Here is a 21,769-nt window from a genome sequence, read left to right on the forward strand (position 1 = left end):
AAGCGCAAGAAGGATGAAGGTTAAAGGATGTGCGTAAATTATATCATGAATCGGTATTGGCAGCAGGTCTAGACAAGGAGCTCTACGTATATAGACCAAGGCTTCGAGATTATATCACTCGTTTAGGTGGCGGATGGTCAGTTCTACATTTGGGAATGGGTTGCTATTCTGAATGAAAAGGTTGCATTCTTGAAGATGTTGAGGTTAGGAGGAGGATTCCGTATGAATGTCATGATGCTTCGAACGTAGGTCATCCGAGAATTCAACAAACTTATGATTTACTAGCCTAGGATGAAGGCCGAAATTAATGTGATAAAATGCCCACAATGTCAAGTAAATAAGGCGGAACGCTTAAAAGTTGAAGGGCTGCTACATTCTCTAAATATTTATGGAAGTAATGAAGAATATTTCCATCAACTTCATTGTGGGATTACCACGATCTTTCGACAAAGATGGCAAGATTTTTACCTACCGAGGCAACCTCTCTCGTCTGTTGAGAAGTTGTTCAGATTATAACATGGTTCAACAAGAAGCAAGCCACAGTTTCTATATTGACTACTGAGGCTGAGTATCTTGCTATTGTCACTACACTATTTGATGGCCTCAGCATAGCAACACCCGTCACCCTTTGCTGCGCCAACTCATCCTCCATAGCGGTTGCTCAAAATACTAATCGAAGTGGAACAGACAAGACATATTGACTTGAAATTTGGTTTTGTCAAGCATCACATTGAATAGAAAATCTTCAAGCTACTTTATGTTCCAATGCAACAAATGTTGACAGATATCCTCACAAGACTCTTAAATTCGATATACATGTTCATATCGGGAGGGAACATAGCTCTTTCCATGGGTTGGGCCTGAGTCATACCCCCATCTGGAGTGATAGTTGGATTCACATCAGATGTGTCTACAGGTAGATGGAATCCATCGTAAAGTAAAAAATGTGATGCAAAAATAAAGTTCTTGACATGCAAATAGAAATATAATAAAATTTGAAACCAACTAAAATGTTGGCACCTAGAACCACACTCGTGTAACAAGCTTAATAGTAACTCCAAGGTTTATGTTGTAGGTTAATAGCGTTCATGCTAGTCCAAAGTGCCGCAACGTCTTTTATATGAACATATTCTCATTTTATATGATAGATCACAAGATGCCACGTCTAGCGCTCCTTGGGAACGTGTTCTGGTGGTATGGGACGCCAGAGCTATAGGCATGGGCTTTGGTTCTAGACTGTGTGCTCGCGGGTGCTTGGGAGGTGAGTCTGCTTGCTACATGATTTATTGTTACTGTTGATTGGGTTATGACCTGTGTTCAGGGTTAGATCCTTGAAGCGATACTACACCCATAGAACTGCACGTGAAGATGGTCCATGTACTGAGGTGAGGTGGCAAGAATTGGGGCCGATCTATTGATGAATTGGCACATTTTTTTGTCTCTATTACAAGTATTGTACATTAGGGACAATGTTTGGTGTGGGATATGCAACGTCAATCACCCCTCGAATGAGTGCCCCTGCCTCAGAGAAAGGCAAGCACTCTATTGTGCACAATGCCATAGATGGGGGAACCACAACACCTCTCAGGGCCGATTTATGAAGGTCCTTCCCCAACCAATCTACCAACCAAGGCCCCAACTAGCGTTGACGGCCCCACCCAACCTAATGAATGCACAAAGAGCCCCTCTAGCCAATCCAAGGCAATATAGGGCACAACATGCTCCATTATAGCCACCCGTACTAGGTTCGCAACCGTCCCCACCTCGTATAACTCCAGTCAACCAAGTATTAGTGAAGGAACTACCTAGTGATTGCGAAGAGCATGAGCATGATCATGGTCATCCCGACTATCATACCCACGAGGAAGGAAGTGGCATCATAAGTCACTATATTTTACATGAGAACCAGCATGTCCCGGTATATCAAACAGCGCCCGTGGCCTCGAGGGCAAGAGACATGAATTCCTTGGCATGAAGGCCCCTGATCCAATGCTGAGCAACTGTTGCCACGCCCTCATCGGATTGGCGGAGCAGAAGTTGCATGACCATCTGATGGTTATGAACCCCACTTCTTTCAAACTCTGCAGCAAGGGAGCCATCCGTATAAGTGACAACATGATGGACAAGGACATCACAAGGACAAAACTACAACTCCGTCCGAGTTATTGCAATCAGTAAGGTCTTCCAACATGGAGCCTACCAAGGAGGAGAATAAAGAGTCTAAGGGTTTAGATATGGGTGAGTTGGCCTCTAATCTACAGAAGCAGCTAGGCCAGGGGTGGAAGGTGGGACCCTCCAAGGAAGTACCAAGTAACCCCCACTTATTCCCAAGAAGGGCCTCACATGGGCTCAAGAACCTGGGGAGTTTTTGAATTGAAGATTCCAAGGTAAAAAATCTCAGCAGAACTCTTACATGGCGTTAAGGTCCAGGTTATCACCTTTTGGTTATGGATCGAAAGTAATATCTGTATCAAGATAATGAATTTATTGTTGTCATTCAGTTTTGAGCGAAGTTACATTGAGGCAGAGTGTCACAAAAGTGAACTTATTGACACTAGATAAGATAAGTGAACTTATTGACTTTAGATTTGCACAATGGGTTGCATCCCAATTGGAGCCATGTTTGAAATGAGGTTAATCATATGGTTGCAGAAGAGACATAAAGGCTTTAACCCACTACTGCTTTGTCACTGGTTTCTCTGATAAATTATGCTCTATTATTCTGTGAGATAGCTTTATCTTGCTGTTTATGCTTTCATGTTCTATTAGTTCTTTGACGTAGCTTTATTATGCTGTCTTGAGCTTTCCTAATATGGGATGTCTATCATGTAGGTAGTGGTTGCAGGATACACTGCAGGACAGCGCGCTAAACATGTTCCATATGGAAAATATGTAGCTGGAGCTTCCATACTTGTGGGAACAGCAATTACCATGGTTCTGCTTGTTATCTTGAGGGTGTTTCCATTCACCCCCCGTTACATAATTCCAGTATCGGGAATGATGGTTGGGAATGCAATGACCACAACTGGTGTCACTTTAAAACGCCTGCGAGATGATTTAAGGGTTCAGCAAAACCTGGTTCGTACCATTTCTCTGCCTGGGTGATTTCTACTTCCTTTTGAACTTGTCTTCCACCTGCTGTGTGTGTAGCTTTCTCTCAGTGGGGTGTTTTATATGGAATGTGTCCCATAGGTGGAGACAGCTCTTGCATTAGGTGCAACACCAAGGCAGGCAACGATAAAACAGGTTAGGAGAGCGTTGGTGGTTGCCCTTGCACCTGTAATAGACAATGCGAAGACAGTGGGGTTAATCAGTCTTCCTGGGGCAATGACTGGACTCATCATGGGAGGAGCATCACCTATTGAAGCAATTCAGCTTCAAATTGTTGTGATGAACATGCTTCTTGGGGCTTCTACCTTTAGCTGTGTCATGTCAACGTACCTAAGCTGGCCTTTCTTCTTCACAAAGACGTATCAGCTACAGAGCAAAGTGTTTTTTGCAGAATGAGTGCTGATTCAGAGGAATTAGCTGCCGTAAGTTGAAACTGCAAAAGATAATGTTGGCTGTGGGTGCTTTTACCTTACTAGGAAGCCTCAAGTTCAAAATGTAAGTACAAGATGATGTGCATGCACTCTTACCCATTCTTGTTTTAGAAAACATTCTCTTTCTGGGGTAGAGATCCCTCTGGGTGGTTGTGGCTGTGTTACAAGACACGTTCTTACAGCCTGCCGAGGAAAATCTCGAGGAACATTGTATTTGGTTGAGGTGGAGTGCACAAAGAAATGGTTGCAGCTCTTTCAAATATAGGTACTCTAATACTACTGTTATCTTTGTTGAAGCTAAGGTCTGTATTTTTGAGACGAGCTCAAATGAAGAGAGTGATAAGTCTACTTTTACGACTGGTTTATATCCAAAAGCTTTTTGCTGTAAAAAAATTATTTGTTTTCATGTGCTGTAGTGACTGTGTGTGCGCGCGTACGTGCGTGTGTGCTGAGAGAATTTTTTACACCCACGTATGCATGCTTGTGACACATGCATGCACTGCTGCATTGAGAGAGAGAGAGAGAGAGAGAGAGAGAGAGAGAGAGAGAGGAATTTGCGTGCACTAGGATGTGTGAGAGATAGAGATGTATGCATGTGTGTGCACATAAATGGACACGAATCTTCGTACATGTATATGTATATATATATATACATGTGCATGCAACATGTACTCTTCCTAACCTTCTTGTTGTGGTTGATCTACGTCTCATATTCAAATGAGCATGCTTTTGGTACTGAGGGTGAAGCTTGTATCTTAAATTCACATGTGATTTGAAAAAATGATTTGCACTTCAAATCAAATTTTTAGGGCTTGGCAAACATTTCACCACCTTTTGAATTTCAGCTTACTCCTAATCTTTGTTCAAAATTGGATGTGATGTAATGGTATCTGAGCTTTTAAATCCGTGTGTAATCGAGTTTTCTTGTAATATGAATTGCGTATTTGTGTGATGCATGCCTTTTTTGTTGGTGGTTTAAAGGTGGTTTTGTGAGTTACATGGAAAATTAGGTAATTTAAGAATTGCACATGTTATTTTAGAATATCATTAACCCTTTAATTTTGCAAAGTTGGGGGACACATTGCCTCCTTGCACATGCTATTTTAAACAAGGTGGGGATCCCACTATGGCCCTGCATTATTTAATGTTCTTGTAAGGTTCAAGTTTAATTGTTGGAAGCCAATTGTCAATTCAAAGCAAGGGTGCATGCACTTGTAGGTTCGAGTTATTGAAGTTTGAGTATTTTACTAAATGAAAGTGCAATGTTGGTATGCTATGTAAATGTACGTTGTGAAATGGTTTGTCCAGTTAGCAAATGATGTGTCGGCTTGGATGTTGTTGCCGACTAGGTTTGTCCATATGTGGTTTTTTAAAAGTTTGCGATGAACAAGACTATACTTTTGTGAAATGGTGTGTTTATTAGAATGCTGCAGGCTAGAATGTAACTTTTGCAAGTTTTACGTGGGGATGTCAAACCAATAAACTAGACCTAGCTCTATGATAAGGTGTGTTTATCATAATATTGAGGAGCAAGGTACAAGAGCGAGCTCTTTGCTTTGTCAATCCCTCTCTCTTTGAGTTTTCAGAAGTTAAAGTTTTAGGTTGGCTAATATTCTTTCAGTTTTTGATAAACAAGAGTGCGCTTTTACGAAATGGTGTGTTTATGAAAATGTTGCAGATGAGAATATAAATTCTGATTTTTTTTTGTGTGGGGACGATAATCTAGTAACTGGACTTAGTTCTATAAGAAGCTGCGTTGATCATAATATTGAGGAGCAAGGTACTAGAGCGATCTTATTGCTTTGTCAATCTCTCTCTTTGATAATATTCTTCAAGTTTTTGATAAGAAGACTGTGCTTATGCGAGATGGTGTGTCTATCAAAATGCTGGAGACTAGAATATAACGTGTGCTCCTTGACATGTCCATTGAGTTTTCATGTGTTGAGTATAAGGTCGGATACTAGTCTTCATGGCATCCATCGATAATCATAACCATTCTTGTGCAAAACGTTGTGTTGATTAGATTGTCGAGGATGAAGCTATAGACGTGAGCTCCCTCCCTCGTTGACCTCTTTCCTTCAACATGGTTAGTGTGGATGGCTGCTGGCAAATATTGAATGTATCCAAAGGAAGTTGGGTGCTCGTGCAACCAGACAGAAGGAATAAGCCACATTTAAGTAACCCCTTTTTGGCATCTTGGAAGGGTAGGGTGAAAAATTTTAGAACCAAGGAGGATATGAAACCAATAAAGGAAATATTGGTTCAACATGTATACATGCACAAAGACCTTGCGTTGCGAGAAAATCATCCAAATTATCTTCCACAGCACTGACCAAATTGTGAGAATTCATGTTTCATAATCAGAGAATTTAAAATATATTCTTGAACCTCAATGTTTGATTCTTATTCTTAGGTATATATCCTTCATCTTATGAGGAGTGGCAGTCGACCGAATGCATTTTAGGATTCATGGATGTGTTACACAGGTCCATAGGAGAATCGCAATATCAAGGTAGATCTGCAATACAGTGGTCCAAGACTCCGTAAGAGGAATTGCATCAAATGGATGAAATATCCAAGAAAAGTGGTCACTGGAAGCGTCGAGTAGGAGCTTGTAGGAGTGTTTTAAAACTCATGTCTATCCATGATGAACACTCTGGTGCTATGGGTGAAGTGTTTACGAAAAAAATGTTGGATTCGGTTATACAACATCCAAAATTCAAAATTTTAAAATCAGAGATAGCATCTGAGTCAATGAACATAGTTGTGGAGCATTTCAATGCAACTAGTGCATAGGGAGTTTGTGATATTGCAGAGATAAGTACAAGGGCATATCGGCTCATATTTAAAAGCTCAAAAATAGCATGTCTTTTTGTGGGAGTAAAAGTTAAAGTCCCAATTCCTAAACCAACTGATGTCGATAAGACCATTTTTGTACTCAATTTGGACATACTTGATTTAGTCGGTGAGCCCCAACATGTATGTAGTATATTAACTTTGAAAGCAAAGATTGGAATTGGTAGTCAATAACAACTTTGTGGTGGATCTTTGAAGAGTTCTGCAAGCTATGGTGAAGTTATATGATATGCCTATGGAGGAATGCAATGGTCAGCTGAAGATCATACTAAAGATTGATGAAAATGAGATCAAAGATAAAAAATTAGAAAGATTTAATTTGATAATGTTGAGTAAAATACTGGACCTTGAAGTAAAGCTTGATGATGCAAGACAGTTTAGTGTGCAATCAGAACATGAGATTTGGTGGTTGGCTGCCTTTGAGGTACAATGAAAATTTGAATTTTAATACGGTAATGTAAAAAGAATTAGAATATTTTGAAATAATATGTGAAAGAGACATTCAATTTTGAAGTAATTTCAATCAAAGGTCATAACAATGGTGAGCTGCTTGAGGTTGAGGGCTATGGATCCTACCATGTAGAATGGCATCTAGCTGCTGACCTCAAGACTATTAAATGTATGTTTAATGTGGCACATGGAGCAAATACAAGCCATCCTTGTCCGCTGTGCATGCAAACGAGAGTACATGCAAAGGGTGGTAAAAAGAATAAAAAGCAATGGGCTTTTGAACTTATAGAGATAGAACAAACTAAGGCACCCGATAGGGATGTTCCAAGGAAAGATCCATCATAGAGCCCAATTCTTAAAATTCCTCTTGAGACAGTACACATTTATGCACTTCATGCTATTGTGAGAATAATTGAAAAGTTGGTGCATCTGTACATCATTGATGTTCATAACTTGAAGCCCCAACAAGAGAGTGAAGGGATGATTGCAAGAATTGAAAAGGTTCTTTCAGATATGGGACTACACTCTGGGTAAGTAAAGATTACAAAAGATGAGAAAAGATCTAGAAAAAGATTGGAAAGGGCTCGAGTGTTGTTAGCTCTTGATAGCTTGATACCTTTACTACAAAAGAAAAGATTTGAAGATGATGATGCAAAGCGTTTCATCAATGCTGTGAATGACTTTAGCTAGAATATGGACGATAGCTTGGGGAAAGAATCATTTCACACAGTATATGTTAATCTCTAACTTGGACATTAAGATGTGCATATTGAATGATCCTATAATTACTTATTTGTTTTTCTATTTGGCGGCACATTTTATATGCTTATGCAATACATGGCATGGAATTATGGAAGCATTGGAGTGTGGTCCACTCAGGTCATGGAAAGATCGCATTGGCAAGCATGTTGTGCGTATAACAGAGCAACCCAACATGGGGGTGGTACAACTCAGTAAGCCCGATGGTTCAATTGGTTCAATGGTGGTACAGGCTTATGAAATAAGAGCAGTTGCAACACTAGCATTCAAAGAGTCCTTAGTGTCCCATGCAATACAAGATGTCAACGCAGAACATAGAAGAAGAATATACAACTCATCAAATGCAAGACATAATCATGTAAGGTGGCGTGTAACCCATCATAGACAAGGGCACATATAGGTGGAGGCAGATGAAAATGATGGTGTAGACCCTTCCAATGTGGATGCCCATGCATAAGTTTTAGAATTTCTTTGTAATTTTAGTTAGATGATTTGCAGTAAAGCCAACATATAATGGCCGTGAATTGCAGTACAAATGATAAATTTTGAGTTATTGGATGTTAATTATAAGTTTTTAGCTCAAGGTTGCATCAATTTTAAAATTTTAAGAGTTTATGTTAAAAATTAGGGTTTTGGCCCCTATATACAAGAATGGGCCCTCATTTTCATTTCATTGTTTGAAGAGCTCTCCACTCCCACACCACCTCCCACTGCTACTGACATTTCCACCCTTTCTCTCGTATCCTTACCCTTTCTCTCATACACTCTCTCGACCCTTCATGGCTAGGCCCAAGATCAAGGCACAAAGGAGATTGGTAGAGCAAAATCCACCTCCTGACTCTGAGACAGAGAGTGACAGCCCCCCGTCCCCTCCCCTCGATGACCCTCGTCAAAGGGAGAAACTATCATTCTGGAGGCCAAAGAGGGAGCAAGGGGTAGGGTTGCAAATAGAGGGACAGAGGAAGGCATAGAAGGATCATGATGTAGAGATCGACGACTTAGAGAACACAGAGGAGGAGCGCGAGGAAGAGCAACAATGAAGGACAGATCAGAGGACTAAGTCAAGGGTAGAGAATCAGCATCCACACACACTGGGGAGAGGACACCCATCTCCAGATCCAAGGCAAAGAGGCCCTCCACATCTAGGAAGAGGCCCTCCACATCAAAGGCAAAGAGGCCCTCCTCTAGTGAGGAGACAAAGGTTCAAGACAGGGACTGTTGCACTTCAAGAAATCAGAAAGTTTCAAAAATCTATTGATCTACTCATCCTGATGGCAAGCTTTGCAAGGGTGGTATTCGAGGTCATGCATGACGCCAATAATAGTCCCATGTCCCGGTATTGCAAGTGTGGAATTATGGAGGCTCCATGGCATATTTCGAGAGATGCCTTACAGCATGCAGCTGAGGCCTACCTGGTAGACCTCATGGATGACACCCAGCTGGCTGCAATCCACATGAAAAGGGTCACTATGACCGCCAAAGAAATGCAGTTCATTATGCATCTTAGGACGCCGAAGGGCACTTAGGTTTTTTGAATATATGCCTTGGGCGATAGTTAGGGTTTAGTTAGTGTACTTTGCCTTTGGGCATCGGTTTTGTATCATCCTCTTTTGAATATAATAAAGTGTCTTTTTTGGCATTGTCTTTGTATGTGCAATCTCAAACTTATTTTTATTGTATTTGCAATCTACAATTTACTTACATGAAAAATGAAATAATATTCAGCAAAAATCGATGGAACATTCAAAAGGAAATAATACTCAATTATGCAAAAGGAAATAATATTCAGTAACAAACAAGAAAATAATTTAAAAATGCATTCTTTATTGACTCAGAGTGGTATTACAAAGAGCATCCACTTTAGGGCACAAGTTACTCTAGCCTACGCTTCTTCTTACTTGGTTCACATACCTTTTTTGCTTGCTAAAGAAGAGAGGGTTGCACAATTTCATTTTCTATAGCTTAGGGATCCATAACACCAATTAGCTATGTAATAGCTATGATGCTATGGAGCGTGTGTCTGAGAACAAAAATAAAGCTACATTATGCCTAATCAAAACAACATGATCCGTAGTAGGACAGATGGCCCTCATCTTCACCATCCTAAACTTCATAATATTCAACTTTCCATCTGGCGATAATTGCCAATGGAAGACCAAAATGTTTTGAGCCACTCTATTGATGTAGTGGCCAATCAAAGCCATCCCCCCACCAAAAGACCCTTTGGTTCCACCCTTGCGTCCAGCATATTCATCAACCCATAAGATATCCTACAACTAAAATATTACATCAAAACCCTAAATCATGATTCATGATTATATAAATTAAGAAAACATCATTTTTTAGGAATAAATAAGAATTACGATTTTCTCACACAAGAAAAATAATCTATTAAAACAATCATTTCTGGGAGGCCATTGAGACATTAGTTTCCATGTGCATGATTTTTATGCAAAAAAACCCCTTGCAAACCCTAAATCGGACATCGTGCGACCAGGACCTAGTTTTTTCAAAAAACCCTTGCAAACCCTAAATCCGCCATCATGCGACCAGGACCCAGTTTTTGCAACCCCCTGCAAACCCTAAATATGACATCATGCGACCAGGACCCAAAAAAACCCCTTGCAAACCCTAAATCGAACATCGTGCGACCAGGACCCAGTTTTTGCAAAAAACCCCCTGTAAACCCTAAATCTGACATCGTGCGACCAAGACCCAATTTTTGCAAAAAAACTGTGCAAACCCTAAATCTGACATCGTGCGACCAGAACCCAATTTTTGCAAAAATTGGGTCCTAGTCGCACGATGTCAGATTTAGGGTTTGCAGGGGGTTACATAAACTGGGTCCTAGTCGCACGATGTCAGATTTAGGGTTTGCAGGGTGTTTTTTTGCATAAAAATCATGCACATGGAAACTAATGTCTCAATGGCCTCCCAAAAATGATTGTTTTAATAGATTATTTTTCCTGTGTGAGAAGACCCTAAACCTAATTGTATCTCCTATTGGCTGAATGAAAACCTAACCCTGTTTTTTTTCCTATGTGACAATACCCTAACCCTTTTTTTTCCACAAATGGAGTGTAAGGGGCAAGTGGGAGGGGGTTGTGGGAAGTGGAGAGTTTAATTTATTCAATTTCAACTGGTAGGGAATAAAAAATAGAATTTAGGGTTCAAACCCCAACCAATTTTTTTTCTTTTAGATCGAGGCTATCCTACATGTATACCAGGCATGCTGATAGTAGGCCGTGGTCGCACAATGGAAGATATCATGCTTCCAAGGCATATTTTGGGCTGAAAATCCATATACATGCCTGGTATGCATGCAGGATAGCTTTGGTTCAAAAGGAAAAAAATTGGTTGGGGTATGAACACTAAGCCCCTAAACCCTATTTTAATTCCCTACCAGTTGAAGACAAAGCATGGATTTTCCTTGCTAAAATGGAGCCTAGAATTATATAGATGATATTGAATCACATGATGAAGTTGGCAAAGCTACATACCTTTTCTACCTCATTGCGGAGGGCGGTTGGACTCCTTTTGTGGTTGGTCTTGAACTTCATGCTGGCTTGAGGTGCCAGCTTCTTCATCTCTCTCCCCGAACAATGCCCTCTGCAAATTCATGAACTCCTCATCGGACATGTCGTACTCTGGTGCGACATCCTCGATTGCCTTCTGTGTTCGTTGGATTGCCTCTAGATCGGTGAGGTTTGAGTCATTGAAGCATGCAATCTCATCGATTATTGGATAGACCAGAGCATCAAAGTTAGTACCATCATCAAACGTGTCATTTGAGAGCCGACATAGCACCTCATCCTCTCGAAGACCGGTTTCTTCCATCACTTCCAATAGGGTAAGGTGTTCCTCACGCTCAATCCTAATTGAATCAACCGAAGCGAGGTGTGGCTTGGTTGTTGCCTCATCTGGATTATAGGTGGAGGATGGATATGCACGAGTTGGATATGATGATAAGATGACCTCGCTCTCAACTTGCTCCTTAGCTAGGTTAATAGTATGCTCCTCAGGTTCTATGCCTAGGTTTATGTCATCTCCTCCACCACTTGTTGATGGACTTGCTCCACCACTTGTGGATGCAGAAGGACCCTCGAGCTACTCGCCAACATCCTCATCAAGCTTTCTAGTTGCAAGGAGAATGGTAAGGGCTGCATCTCTCTTGATCAAATGAATTGGGGAAGATGAATCATCCTTGATGGGAATAGTGTACTCACAGAGAGAGATAGGGACACTATCCATGGCCCTACCTAGTGTCTTCTTGAAGTTAGCACTCTGGTCAAAAGAGCTCAAAATATCCAATGAAACCCATTGGTGAGGGGAGTCAACAATTGCAACAGATTGCCCATGGATAAGTCTATCAAAAAATGGAAGAGAGGGATTATCACCAGGAAGGAGGGCTCTCAAGTGAGACTCAAGATGGAATGCCTTGCAAAAGATAGGATAAACCTGATTTGCATAGGCATGGGAATCAGTGGATGAAATCCATTGGTCAAAAGCCTCTCTAGGGGAAGCCATGAGTGCAAGAGGATGCTCAGGAAGACAAAAGAGGAGGCTGTGGAATGCACGATTACTCAAGAGTGGAAAACTAAAAATGTGAAAATTACCTTAGAAGTGTACTTTATAAAATGGGCATTGCCCTTAAAAATTCTTAGTTAAAATATTTTTATATTTATTGTTTTTACTTTGGAAAGTCTCTCTCTCTCTCTCTCTCCCTCTCTCTTTTCCCCTCTCCAAATCTATCTTCCCCTCCCTTTGTCTCTCCCCTCCCTCTGCCTCAGCCCACATTGGGTTGTATGCGTTCCGATCTATGATTGTACTTTGTCCCATACACCCGCAAGGTCTTCTGAGGACGTTAATATATCTTTATTTCTTTCCCTCACTTTGTGTCCCTCATTGCTCTCTCTCCCACTCCCCCTCTCTCAGTGTCTCTTTCCCTCCCTTTGTGTCCCTATTTGCTCTCTCTCTCTCTCTCTCTCTCTCTCTCTCTCTCTCTGTGGTACCCAATGATCATCTTGTTGCCTTGTTTCCCTTAGCTATCTATGTCATGGACATTGGACACTAGATTTTACATACTATTTTTTTGTATTTTATTAGCAGCTCCACCCTTTGGATCAGTTGTATCTAGGTTTTTTTCAATCTCATAGTCTCTCAAAGACCTTAATTAACTTTCTTTTTTTTCTCTTTCTCAATTTCAAGGTGCAAATGAATAAATGCAATCTTAAGTCTCTCTCTCTCTCTCTCTCTCTCTCTCTCTCTCTATCACACTCTCCATCTCTCTCTTTTTGTCCCTGATCTCCATCTTTCCCTCCCCCTCCCTTTGTCTCTTTCCCTCCCTTTGTATCCCTGACTACTCTCTCTCTCTCTCTCTCTCTCTCTCTCTATCAATGTCTATTCATATATCTAATAATGTCTCATGGCCAAGTGCATTATTTGGGTCCCTTATTGCACTCTCAACTTCTCTCTCTCTCTCTCTCTCTCTCTCTCTCTCTCTCTCTCTCTCGCACAATACAGATATACAAATATCCACACAGATTTAAAATTACAAATATTTATCGCTTTATCATTCATAGACCATAGAGAGCCATCAATGTAGAGGTGCAAACTTAATAATACCAGCTTAACAATAAATGAAACAATACTTTGTATTATTTATGATTTCTATTCATACATGTAACAATGCCTCATTGCCAAGTGCATTGTTGAAGCACTAAGCATCCAAGCAACTGGATATTATGAAATATCTGCCATCATGTCTCTACTATCTCTAGAGTATGGGGGGGGCATCAGTTCTTACAAAGGATACTTGTCTCATCCCTATATCTAACTTTGCGACTATCAAGTCTAAAATAATAGTCTTGGGGAGGCTTGTTATTGCCAATTGTAATTCTTCCCTGATGAATCACATGGTCCTCTCCTCTTCCAATTCCAACATTAGATCAGGATGTCCTTGCCAATAAATTAATACCTCGACAATAGGACAATGAGTCCCATCACATAGATCATCATCCATTTCTTCCCATTGCAGGTTCTTCCATGTAAACCTTCTATATGTGAAAGTCATGTAGAGTTTTGCCTTCCAATGAAATACTTGCATAATTTGGGATCTGTTAATACATACTATCCTGATCATTTTTTATACAAACAAAAAGTGTAAGATGTGCTCATCGAAATGTCACATCTGAAGTGTTCAATCGACATTGTACCAAATCTTCAGCATGACATGTTCTTGTTGTCCATCCATTGTCAAAGAGCTTAGACAACTAGTCCAATTCTAAGCTCTTGCAAGTATAAGGAATCTTTGTTTTCCTTAATTGCCTACCTTGCAAAGGAATCAATAAAGCATGGAAATGGAAGAAACCAGCTTAGCCTAGCATTTCTTCCACCAGTGTTGGCTTCATGGCATGTCTCACATCATTAAACATTCTATTTTTATATGATTTACTTATCTCCATGCTAGGAAGCGGCCATTCTGGACTATCAAAAGAAGACCAGGGAAGAGATTCTAATCTATCGTATTGGCCTTCTTCATCCAACACAATGAACATTGAGTCATAGAAGAAGATCCTGTCCTTTTTTAGTTCTGATGATGTACGACCTTCATACTGAACTCTAGATCTCAGACATGCAACACCATAGTTACGCATGCTTCAGGCTCCCACTCTTTGTAAGTAGATGGATATAAATCTATAAAACAAATACAAGGCATAAGACAATTGTGTCAAAGTCCGCAAATAAATGCAAATACTCTAAAATGCAAATGAAGTACTAGTACACTTTGAAAAACTTACAATTGGGCCTATGATATGGAAGGCTTGCATTTGGATGCATGTATATGTTTGCATGGGTAAATACATGTTGAATATATACCTCCGTCCACTGTGTTACTGCTAGGAGAAATTTCACAATCTAAGATCCTTCCCTTCCAATGTTTGGAGATATCCATTGCATCCTTCCGACCCACTTTGTAGCACCCACGATTAGTGGATTGCATTGTGATCCAATAATATTTTCTGTAAAGCCTAGGAATCCATTTCCCATGCTCATCCTTAACATTCTTCAATACAACAGACTGTAAACTACTTTGATATCTATCATTTTCTACTTCCATAGTTTCTGCCCCTGTACCATATGATTAAAATTATCTCTTTCTACCTCTTTCTACTTCAATAGACCCTCAAAATTTATGTCTTCTATTCTGTGTGTGTGTCCCTCTCCTTCTCTTTTTCTGCATCTCACACACACACACACTCTCTCTCCTCCCCCATCCTTCCCTCTCTCCTTTAACTAAACCTCCCACACAAACAAACAAAAAATTGTTTCAAAAGCAATAGAATACTCTCTCAATCTCTCTTTCAAGATACCCCTCACACAAACAAAAAGAAAATGATTTTGAAATACTTAGTTTAAGATATGCCCTCTGATTCTCCCTAGCCCCGCACACAAAAAAACAAAATATTATCAAGACCACATATATATTTCTATCCCTCCCAAAACTCTTTGATTATGATCTCTTTTTCTTCCTTCCTTCTCAAATACCCCTAAGACCTAGCAGTTTGAAATACAATCTCTGTCTCTCTCCCTCAATCATCCCCTCAATAGAAAAAAACATAGCAGTTCAAAATATAATCTCTCTCTCTCTCTCTCTCTCTCTCTCTCTCTCTCTCTCTCTCTCTCTCTCTTTTCCCTTCCTCTATCTATCCCTCCTATACTAGTGAAGAAACAAGCGACTAATTTATGTCTCTCTCCCTCACTCATCCCCTCAAACAGGAAAAAAACATAGGAGTTTCAAATATAATCTCTCTCTCTCTCTCTCTTCCTCTATTTATCCCTCCTATACTAATGAAGAAAAAAATGACTATTTTCTTTCTCTCTCTCTCTATCTCACATCCCCTCAAACAGAAAAAAAAACATAGCAGTTTGAAATATAATCTCTCTCTCTCTCTCTCCCCCTCCTATACTAGTGAAGAAAAAAATGTCAAAAATAGTCTTGTAATTTTAAATATCATCTACCTCAATCTCTCCCTCCTCCTTGCCTTTTGTAACAAATATATAGACAAAGTGTGATAAAAAACGTATCTACTTATTATAAACAAAACTCTCAAGGCAAAATCACTTCACTACCTAGGAAGTATGTGTTCCTTCTTTTGAAGTTAACTCTCTATACTCCAAAAAGTTAGAGAAAGAGCTGAAAATGATAAAACACCAGTTTTTCTCATTCCTTCCAAGCAGATTTAGGTCACAACTTTGGTTTCTAAGAGAGTGAATTAAGTAGAGAATGAATGGAAGAGAAGAGGGATGAAAAGAGCTTGGGCATAATTTTCTCTGAGAGATTTTTGAATGTGGGAGAAAGACGTGAGCAAAGAGGAGAGAGAATGACTAATCAAGAGTGGAATGAAGATAGTTTGAAACCAGCTGCTAGAAAGTGGCAGAATGAATGTCTGAAACATTTTGGAAGAGAGATAATAGTGAGAGAGTTGGTTAGGAAGTCAAACTTTGGGCCAAATGGTTGAGCCAAATGAAAAACATGAGCATAGTTCTAGCTAGGGGATAGTTTGCCATGGGAGGGAAAACAAGGAGGCCTGACATGGTTAGGACAGGTCTGCCAAAGACAATTTTTTATTGTGAAGTACCAATGACGTTTTTTGGGGTATTTTGAAAAAAAAATGAAATTTCCCCTAGATTTGGGGAGCCTCTATTACAGAGGAGTCCACATGGCATAATCTCCTTCATGGATACCATATTCCCTTATCCAAGCCTCTAATATTTTAGTAAATCTCCAAAGGGCCCCTTTTTGAGTCCAAAAGTTTTGTAATGGAAGTACAATGATCTTTATGGCTAGGGATTGCTAGTAGAATTAACAAAATAATTATTTGTATGCCAATAATGGTATTTGTAGAGCTATTCAATACATTTTCTATTAGGATTTGCAAAATGATGCTAACTTATAATGCAAATGGTGCTGAAAGAAATTTTGACTTCTTGGATCATGGTTGGGACTTGATAACATCCAACCAAGTATACTGTGAGGTTGTGCACAACTCCATTAAACTTAAGTACATGATTTCCACTCATGATTTCATATTCTCCTTTTACTATAGATGCAGTAGAGTGATTGGGAACCAATTGTTTCCAATGGATCAAGATTTGAACTGCTTTGGTCCTGAGAATGAAGCACTTGATATTAGTGTTAATGAGAATGAAAATTGGGATTATATCACTTAGAAAATGCTACACACTCACCCAATTACATCGAAGACATTCAAGTGGAGATAGAGGGCAGTGTTGCAGAATGATTCTCATTCATTCTAAATAACAAGAAGGTAAACCAAATTTAGTCAGCCCCATTACAATGCATTAGTATATGCATTTGGTTTTTTCTTCTAAACTGCAATCATTACTCTTTGAAACTCTAAACTTTAATTGAGTGAGCACATGGAACTTAGTTAGCCACCATTATAATGCATTAGCACATGCATTTTCTTTCACAATATTGTGGAATAGGACCATTATACTACAAACAATGTTAACAAAATATGCTTTCAATCAGACTTTAGTATTAAACTTGGACGAGAAATGTTTCATGTGGAAATTTAAGAGACAACGTGTTAATTGTGTAAACAATTTGGTGGTTTAAGATGCTCAATAATTTGTGCGATCCTTTAAAGTATGTGTGAAGACATATTCATTGCATGCAATGTTTAAGAGATGCTAAGGGATATGATTATAATAATAGAATCTTATTTTGAAAATTATATCTCTGAAGTGCTATCTTCAAGGAGATGCAAAGTCATATGATGATACCACAAGAACCTTATGCATAACTAGTATCTAGTATACATTCTCTTTTGGAAATTAGATCTTCAAGTGACAATCATGTTTTGATGATAGTTGGTTTGTTATTAGCATATAGGGGTGGGATAGGGTTGTACCCGAAAAAGAAAGAAAGAATGCACTCTCAATTGAATGCTCTCCTTCAGTGTGCATGTTGCAAGTCCCTCTCTATTGAATGAAGTGGCATCACTTCTAAAGTTCTCCCCACCCCCTAACTTCAAGACTTCTCTAAATAGTAGCTACTGCAAAAACAAGCTTGTTTGATCCAAAAGCTATGGATGAGAAAAAGCCTAGGGTAGTGGATGTGAAGAAGGAAACACCTTCATGCAATCCATGCATAGAGCCACTACGTTTCCCAGTATTGCATGAAGCAAATAACTGGTTAGGGGAAGACAAGGAGGAACCAATACTCGAAGTTCTTCAAGTCAATAAAATTTATCTTACTATAAATAATTGAATTTTTTATAAAAAAGTCTTAAACAAGTATGGAACCTACATGCTCTCTAATGTGACTTACCCAAAGTGCTTAAAAGTAGACCTTGTTGTAGGGTAGGCCTTGGGGTCTATGCATAATTGGGTGTAGCCAATTGTGGAACTATTTTTGGGGCAATTTTGGGGCCGTGACATGATACATTGGTGGGCGATATTTTGAATTTGGGACGACTCGCACTCTCGTCAAAATTTTTCCCTTTCTTGATGTAATGATTGCATTATTGGCATAATAATGAGACACAATCTTTCAAAACTTGCTATTCCAAACATCGACATGTCACTACACAAGCAATTATTACCCTCCCTTGCTGAGTCTCTATGTTGCATCTTTGTACATCAGTCTGTCCATAGTCTATCCTATTATCTACCCGCTGCTTGCCACTTGTCATCTAGCCATATCTTGCCACTTGTCATCTACCCATAGCTTGCCACTTGTCATCTACATGTAGCTCTCCCGTGATGATCTAGATTTGTAACCACCACGCTAACGTTGGCTTGGTGCGACCACGGCACTGGTTCTTGGAGGTGGCTATAGCTACTCCTAATTAAACCAAAGAAAAGGTATTCACATTAATTGGCTGGACCACATGAGACCTTCATTGGAGTCCCAAAATTATTCATATATTTCGCATCGACTTTAAAACAAGTGGTTAAAAGTTAATCCTAAATGAAGGAAAATGTATTTCCTTATGCAACCACCATGTTGGTTCTATTTTATTGCAGGTTGTACTTAATCCAAAACCAAGAAAAATTATATTTCCTTGCAACAACCACGCTAGTTCTATTTTAGTATAGTGGTTTCACAAAGGTAAATACTTCCTCCGTTTAAAAGCTAATCCTATACAAAGGAAATACATTTTCCTTCATTTTGAAGTTAATCCATGAAGGAAAATGTGTTTCCTTGTGCAACCATTGTGTCGGTTCTATTTTAGTGGGGGATGTAGTTAATTCTAAACCCAAGAAAATGTATTTTCTTATAACCCACCACAGTTGTTCTTACGCTAGTTCTTGGAAATATTTCAATGTTGCTTATAGTTATCCTAAAACCAAGGAAAATGTATTTTCATGTGCAACCACCGAACTGGTTCTATTTTAGTACGGGTTGCAGTTAATCCTAAATCAATGAAAATGTATTTGCTTGCAACCACCATGCTAGTTCTTAAAACTATTTTAGTGCTTCTTGTAGTTAATCCTAAAACCAAGGAAAATGTGTTTCCTTGTGCACCAATTGCTTACGTAATGACTGCAACTGCAACAACCACTGCCAGCAACAACGATTGTGATAATAGTATTATTTATATTAAAGTTTAACTTGAAACTTAAAAAAGATTACACATGGTGGGTATAACAACTCAGCCATTAATGAGAGCAAAAGTTGAAAAAAGAGATTACATTTAAAGATAACTTATAACAATTCAGCAATTGCTAAGGGCCTCATTGAGCAAAAATTAAACAAGAGAGATTACATCTACATCCAAAGACAAGTTTATAAAAAGTACCAACTCAACAATTGCTGAGAGCCTCATGGAGCAAAAATTGAACAAAATAGATTATAATTATAGAAACTCAGCAATTGCGGAGAGCCTAAGAGCCCCCCTAACCAACGAGAAGGAATTGAGCCAAAGTGATGGTGTGGCAGTCCTCATTTGGGATAATCTAAGCAACAAAATATCTAGCCTATCAAATGGCACATACCTTTACCATTCACCTTTAGCAAACCATGAATATGAGGAAGCACATCATCTATATACTGGCAGGCTAAGCCAACCGAGAGAGATCAATACCTAAATCAGTGATCCACCCACATAAGTCCACAGGTCACCATACCACATTGCTCATAGGCCAATCTATCCTAAGTCGAGCAAATGTGGTAGCAACAAATCTAGCCTCTCTTTGAGTCAAAAGCCCACATATCATGAGAATTCTAGATTCCTGACTATTCTAGTGACCTCTCTAAAGTAGGTCGATGATAGATCTCGTGGCCAATCTCCTGCACTCTCACAAACCTCCTGACAAAGTCTCAACACCACCACATTCTTACAATTTTCCACCTCCTTATAGGCACACATTAACTCCTCCTTGTGCTACAAGCATTCCTTATCTTTGCCTACTCTATGAACAATCCTTTGAGCCTCCGCAATTTTCTACACAAAAACTTATATCATAAGCTAGCTTATGGCTGGTTGACATGATTCATGAAACCAAGAAAAAGGGTAGAATATTCACCATCTCCACGAAGTTCACATCAAACAACTAGCCATGTAACATGTCCTCCTTGTAGCACCTCTCCATGGGATTGGGTTCTTGCCTTTGCTAATCATAGAAGGCACGTTAGACAAGAAAATAGCTATTGAAATGTACTTGGTAGTAGGCCATGATCTGTAGGAAGGAGAGGTTACTAGGAAAAGAGGATGGCCAGGGAAGGTTTGAGGCACAGATACTGTAGAAAAAGAGTCAGAGCAGGGGGAAGAGTAGGGGAAAATGAGCGCAAAGTAGTCAAATCATGTTCAAATCATGTTCAAGGCCACGGTTAAATACACCTTAAATTAATCAAAATTTGAGCCACCATGATGAGTGGAGGCCTAGTTATGCCATCTAAATAATCATGAGCCATCTTAATGAGATACCTTAAATTAATCAAAATATAATCATGAGCCATCTTAATGAGATACCTTAAATTAATCAAAATATGAGGCAACACGGTGACTGGAGGCTGTGTGCAAGCCACTGAGGATTGCACTCTTAGTTCTCTCTCTGCTTGCTTCACTACTACTCATAGCCAAGGGACTCACCTCTTACTCAGGGTTTAGTGATGGAAAACCATGATAGCAATAAGATTTCTTTTGACTATTGCCTTGTGGAGGATGAAGCCCTTTTGAAATGGGTTCATCGATAACCCAAGGTTGTCATTCACAAGATGGATCTCTTGGAGGAGGAACTTTGTGGTCCACAACATCTATCCGAGATGGATTGCTTGTAGGAAGAACTTTGGGAAGGCCTTCAATATTATAAGAACCCATAGTTTGTGAAGTATGTTGCTGAAGGCTCCCACTATGCTCCATGTCAAGCATATGTCCTAGAAGCCTTGCATACATCACAAGTTCTTACTAAGTATAAGAGATCTTGGACTTGATCTCTTGGAATCTTGGCTACTCTGTTTTTTGTATTCACCTTTTTTTTTTGGGGGCTTTGACTCAACCTCAAAATCACTTTTCGATTCTAAGTGAAACTAATTGAAATGTATAAGAGTAAAACTTGGATATATATTACTTGGGTCTTTTTTAGGGACTGATCGCTCCTCTAATACATTCAAATTTTCTATGTAACTTGAGTTTTATGTAATATTGTCTTTGTATTTATCCATCCTTGGATACGATGATTGTCTCTTTTCAAAACATAGAAGAGTAAAAACTTGGATGTATATAACCCAGGTCTTCTTTAGTGGTTGACTATACATTTGGCTTTTCTATATAACTTAAGTTTTAAACTAATAAATTGTCTTTGCATTTAACAATCCTCGGATATGATGTTCTCCCTTTTATGACTGCTTCTCTTAGTTGGGCTTTCTAATTTGATAGAGATTTTCAAACTTTACAATATGATTCTCTATATCATCGCATCTAAATTAGAAGTGCTAAGATATGACCTAGCATAACTGCTCACTGAAGGGTCCTGGCTTATCCCATTAAACCTATACCTCCCAAGAAGTAGTTAAATAAATATGGCTATGACCATCCCCCTCCCAAACGTGTATAGATTTTCTAATTCCATCCCTCTCTCTCTACCCTCGAGATTGGAATTGCATGCAATCGCCTGCATACAATTTT

General features: G+C 39.3%; 1 protein-coding gene across 1 annotated transcript in view; it reads left to right on the forward strand.

The window, feature by feature from the left end:
* The window catches only part of ALS3 (aluminum sensitive 3), a 50,474-nt gene extending 46,575 nt beyond the window's left edge, over positions 1 to 3,899 (forward strand). The window contains exons 2-3 of the mRNA XM_087375058.1: positions 2,833 to 3,078; positions 3,193 to 3,899. Of these exons, the coding sequence (XP_087231184.1) occupies positions 2,833 to 3,078; positions 3,193 to 3,507 (561 nt within the window). The 3' untranslated portion in view covers positions 3,508 to 3,899. The remainder of the gene's footprint in view (positions 1 to 2,832; positions 3,079 to 3,192) is intronic.
* The last annotated feature ends 17,870 nt before the right edge of the window (positions 3,900 to 21,769 follow it).

The sequence above is a fragment of the Dipteris shenzhenensis genome, chromosome 5 (genome assembly GCF_047967505.1).
Source record: "Dipteris shenzhenensis isolate YYH24624 ecotype China chromosome 5, Dip_SZ_1.0, whole genome shotgun sequence".
Lineage (NCBI taxonomy): Eukaryota > Viridiplantae > Streptophyta > Polypodiopsida > Gleicheniales > Dipteridaceae > Dipteris > Dipteris shenzhenensis.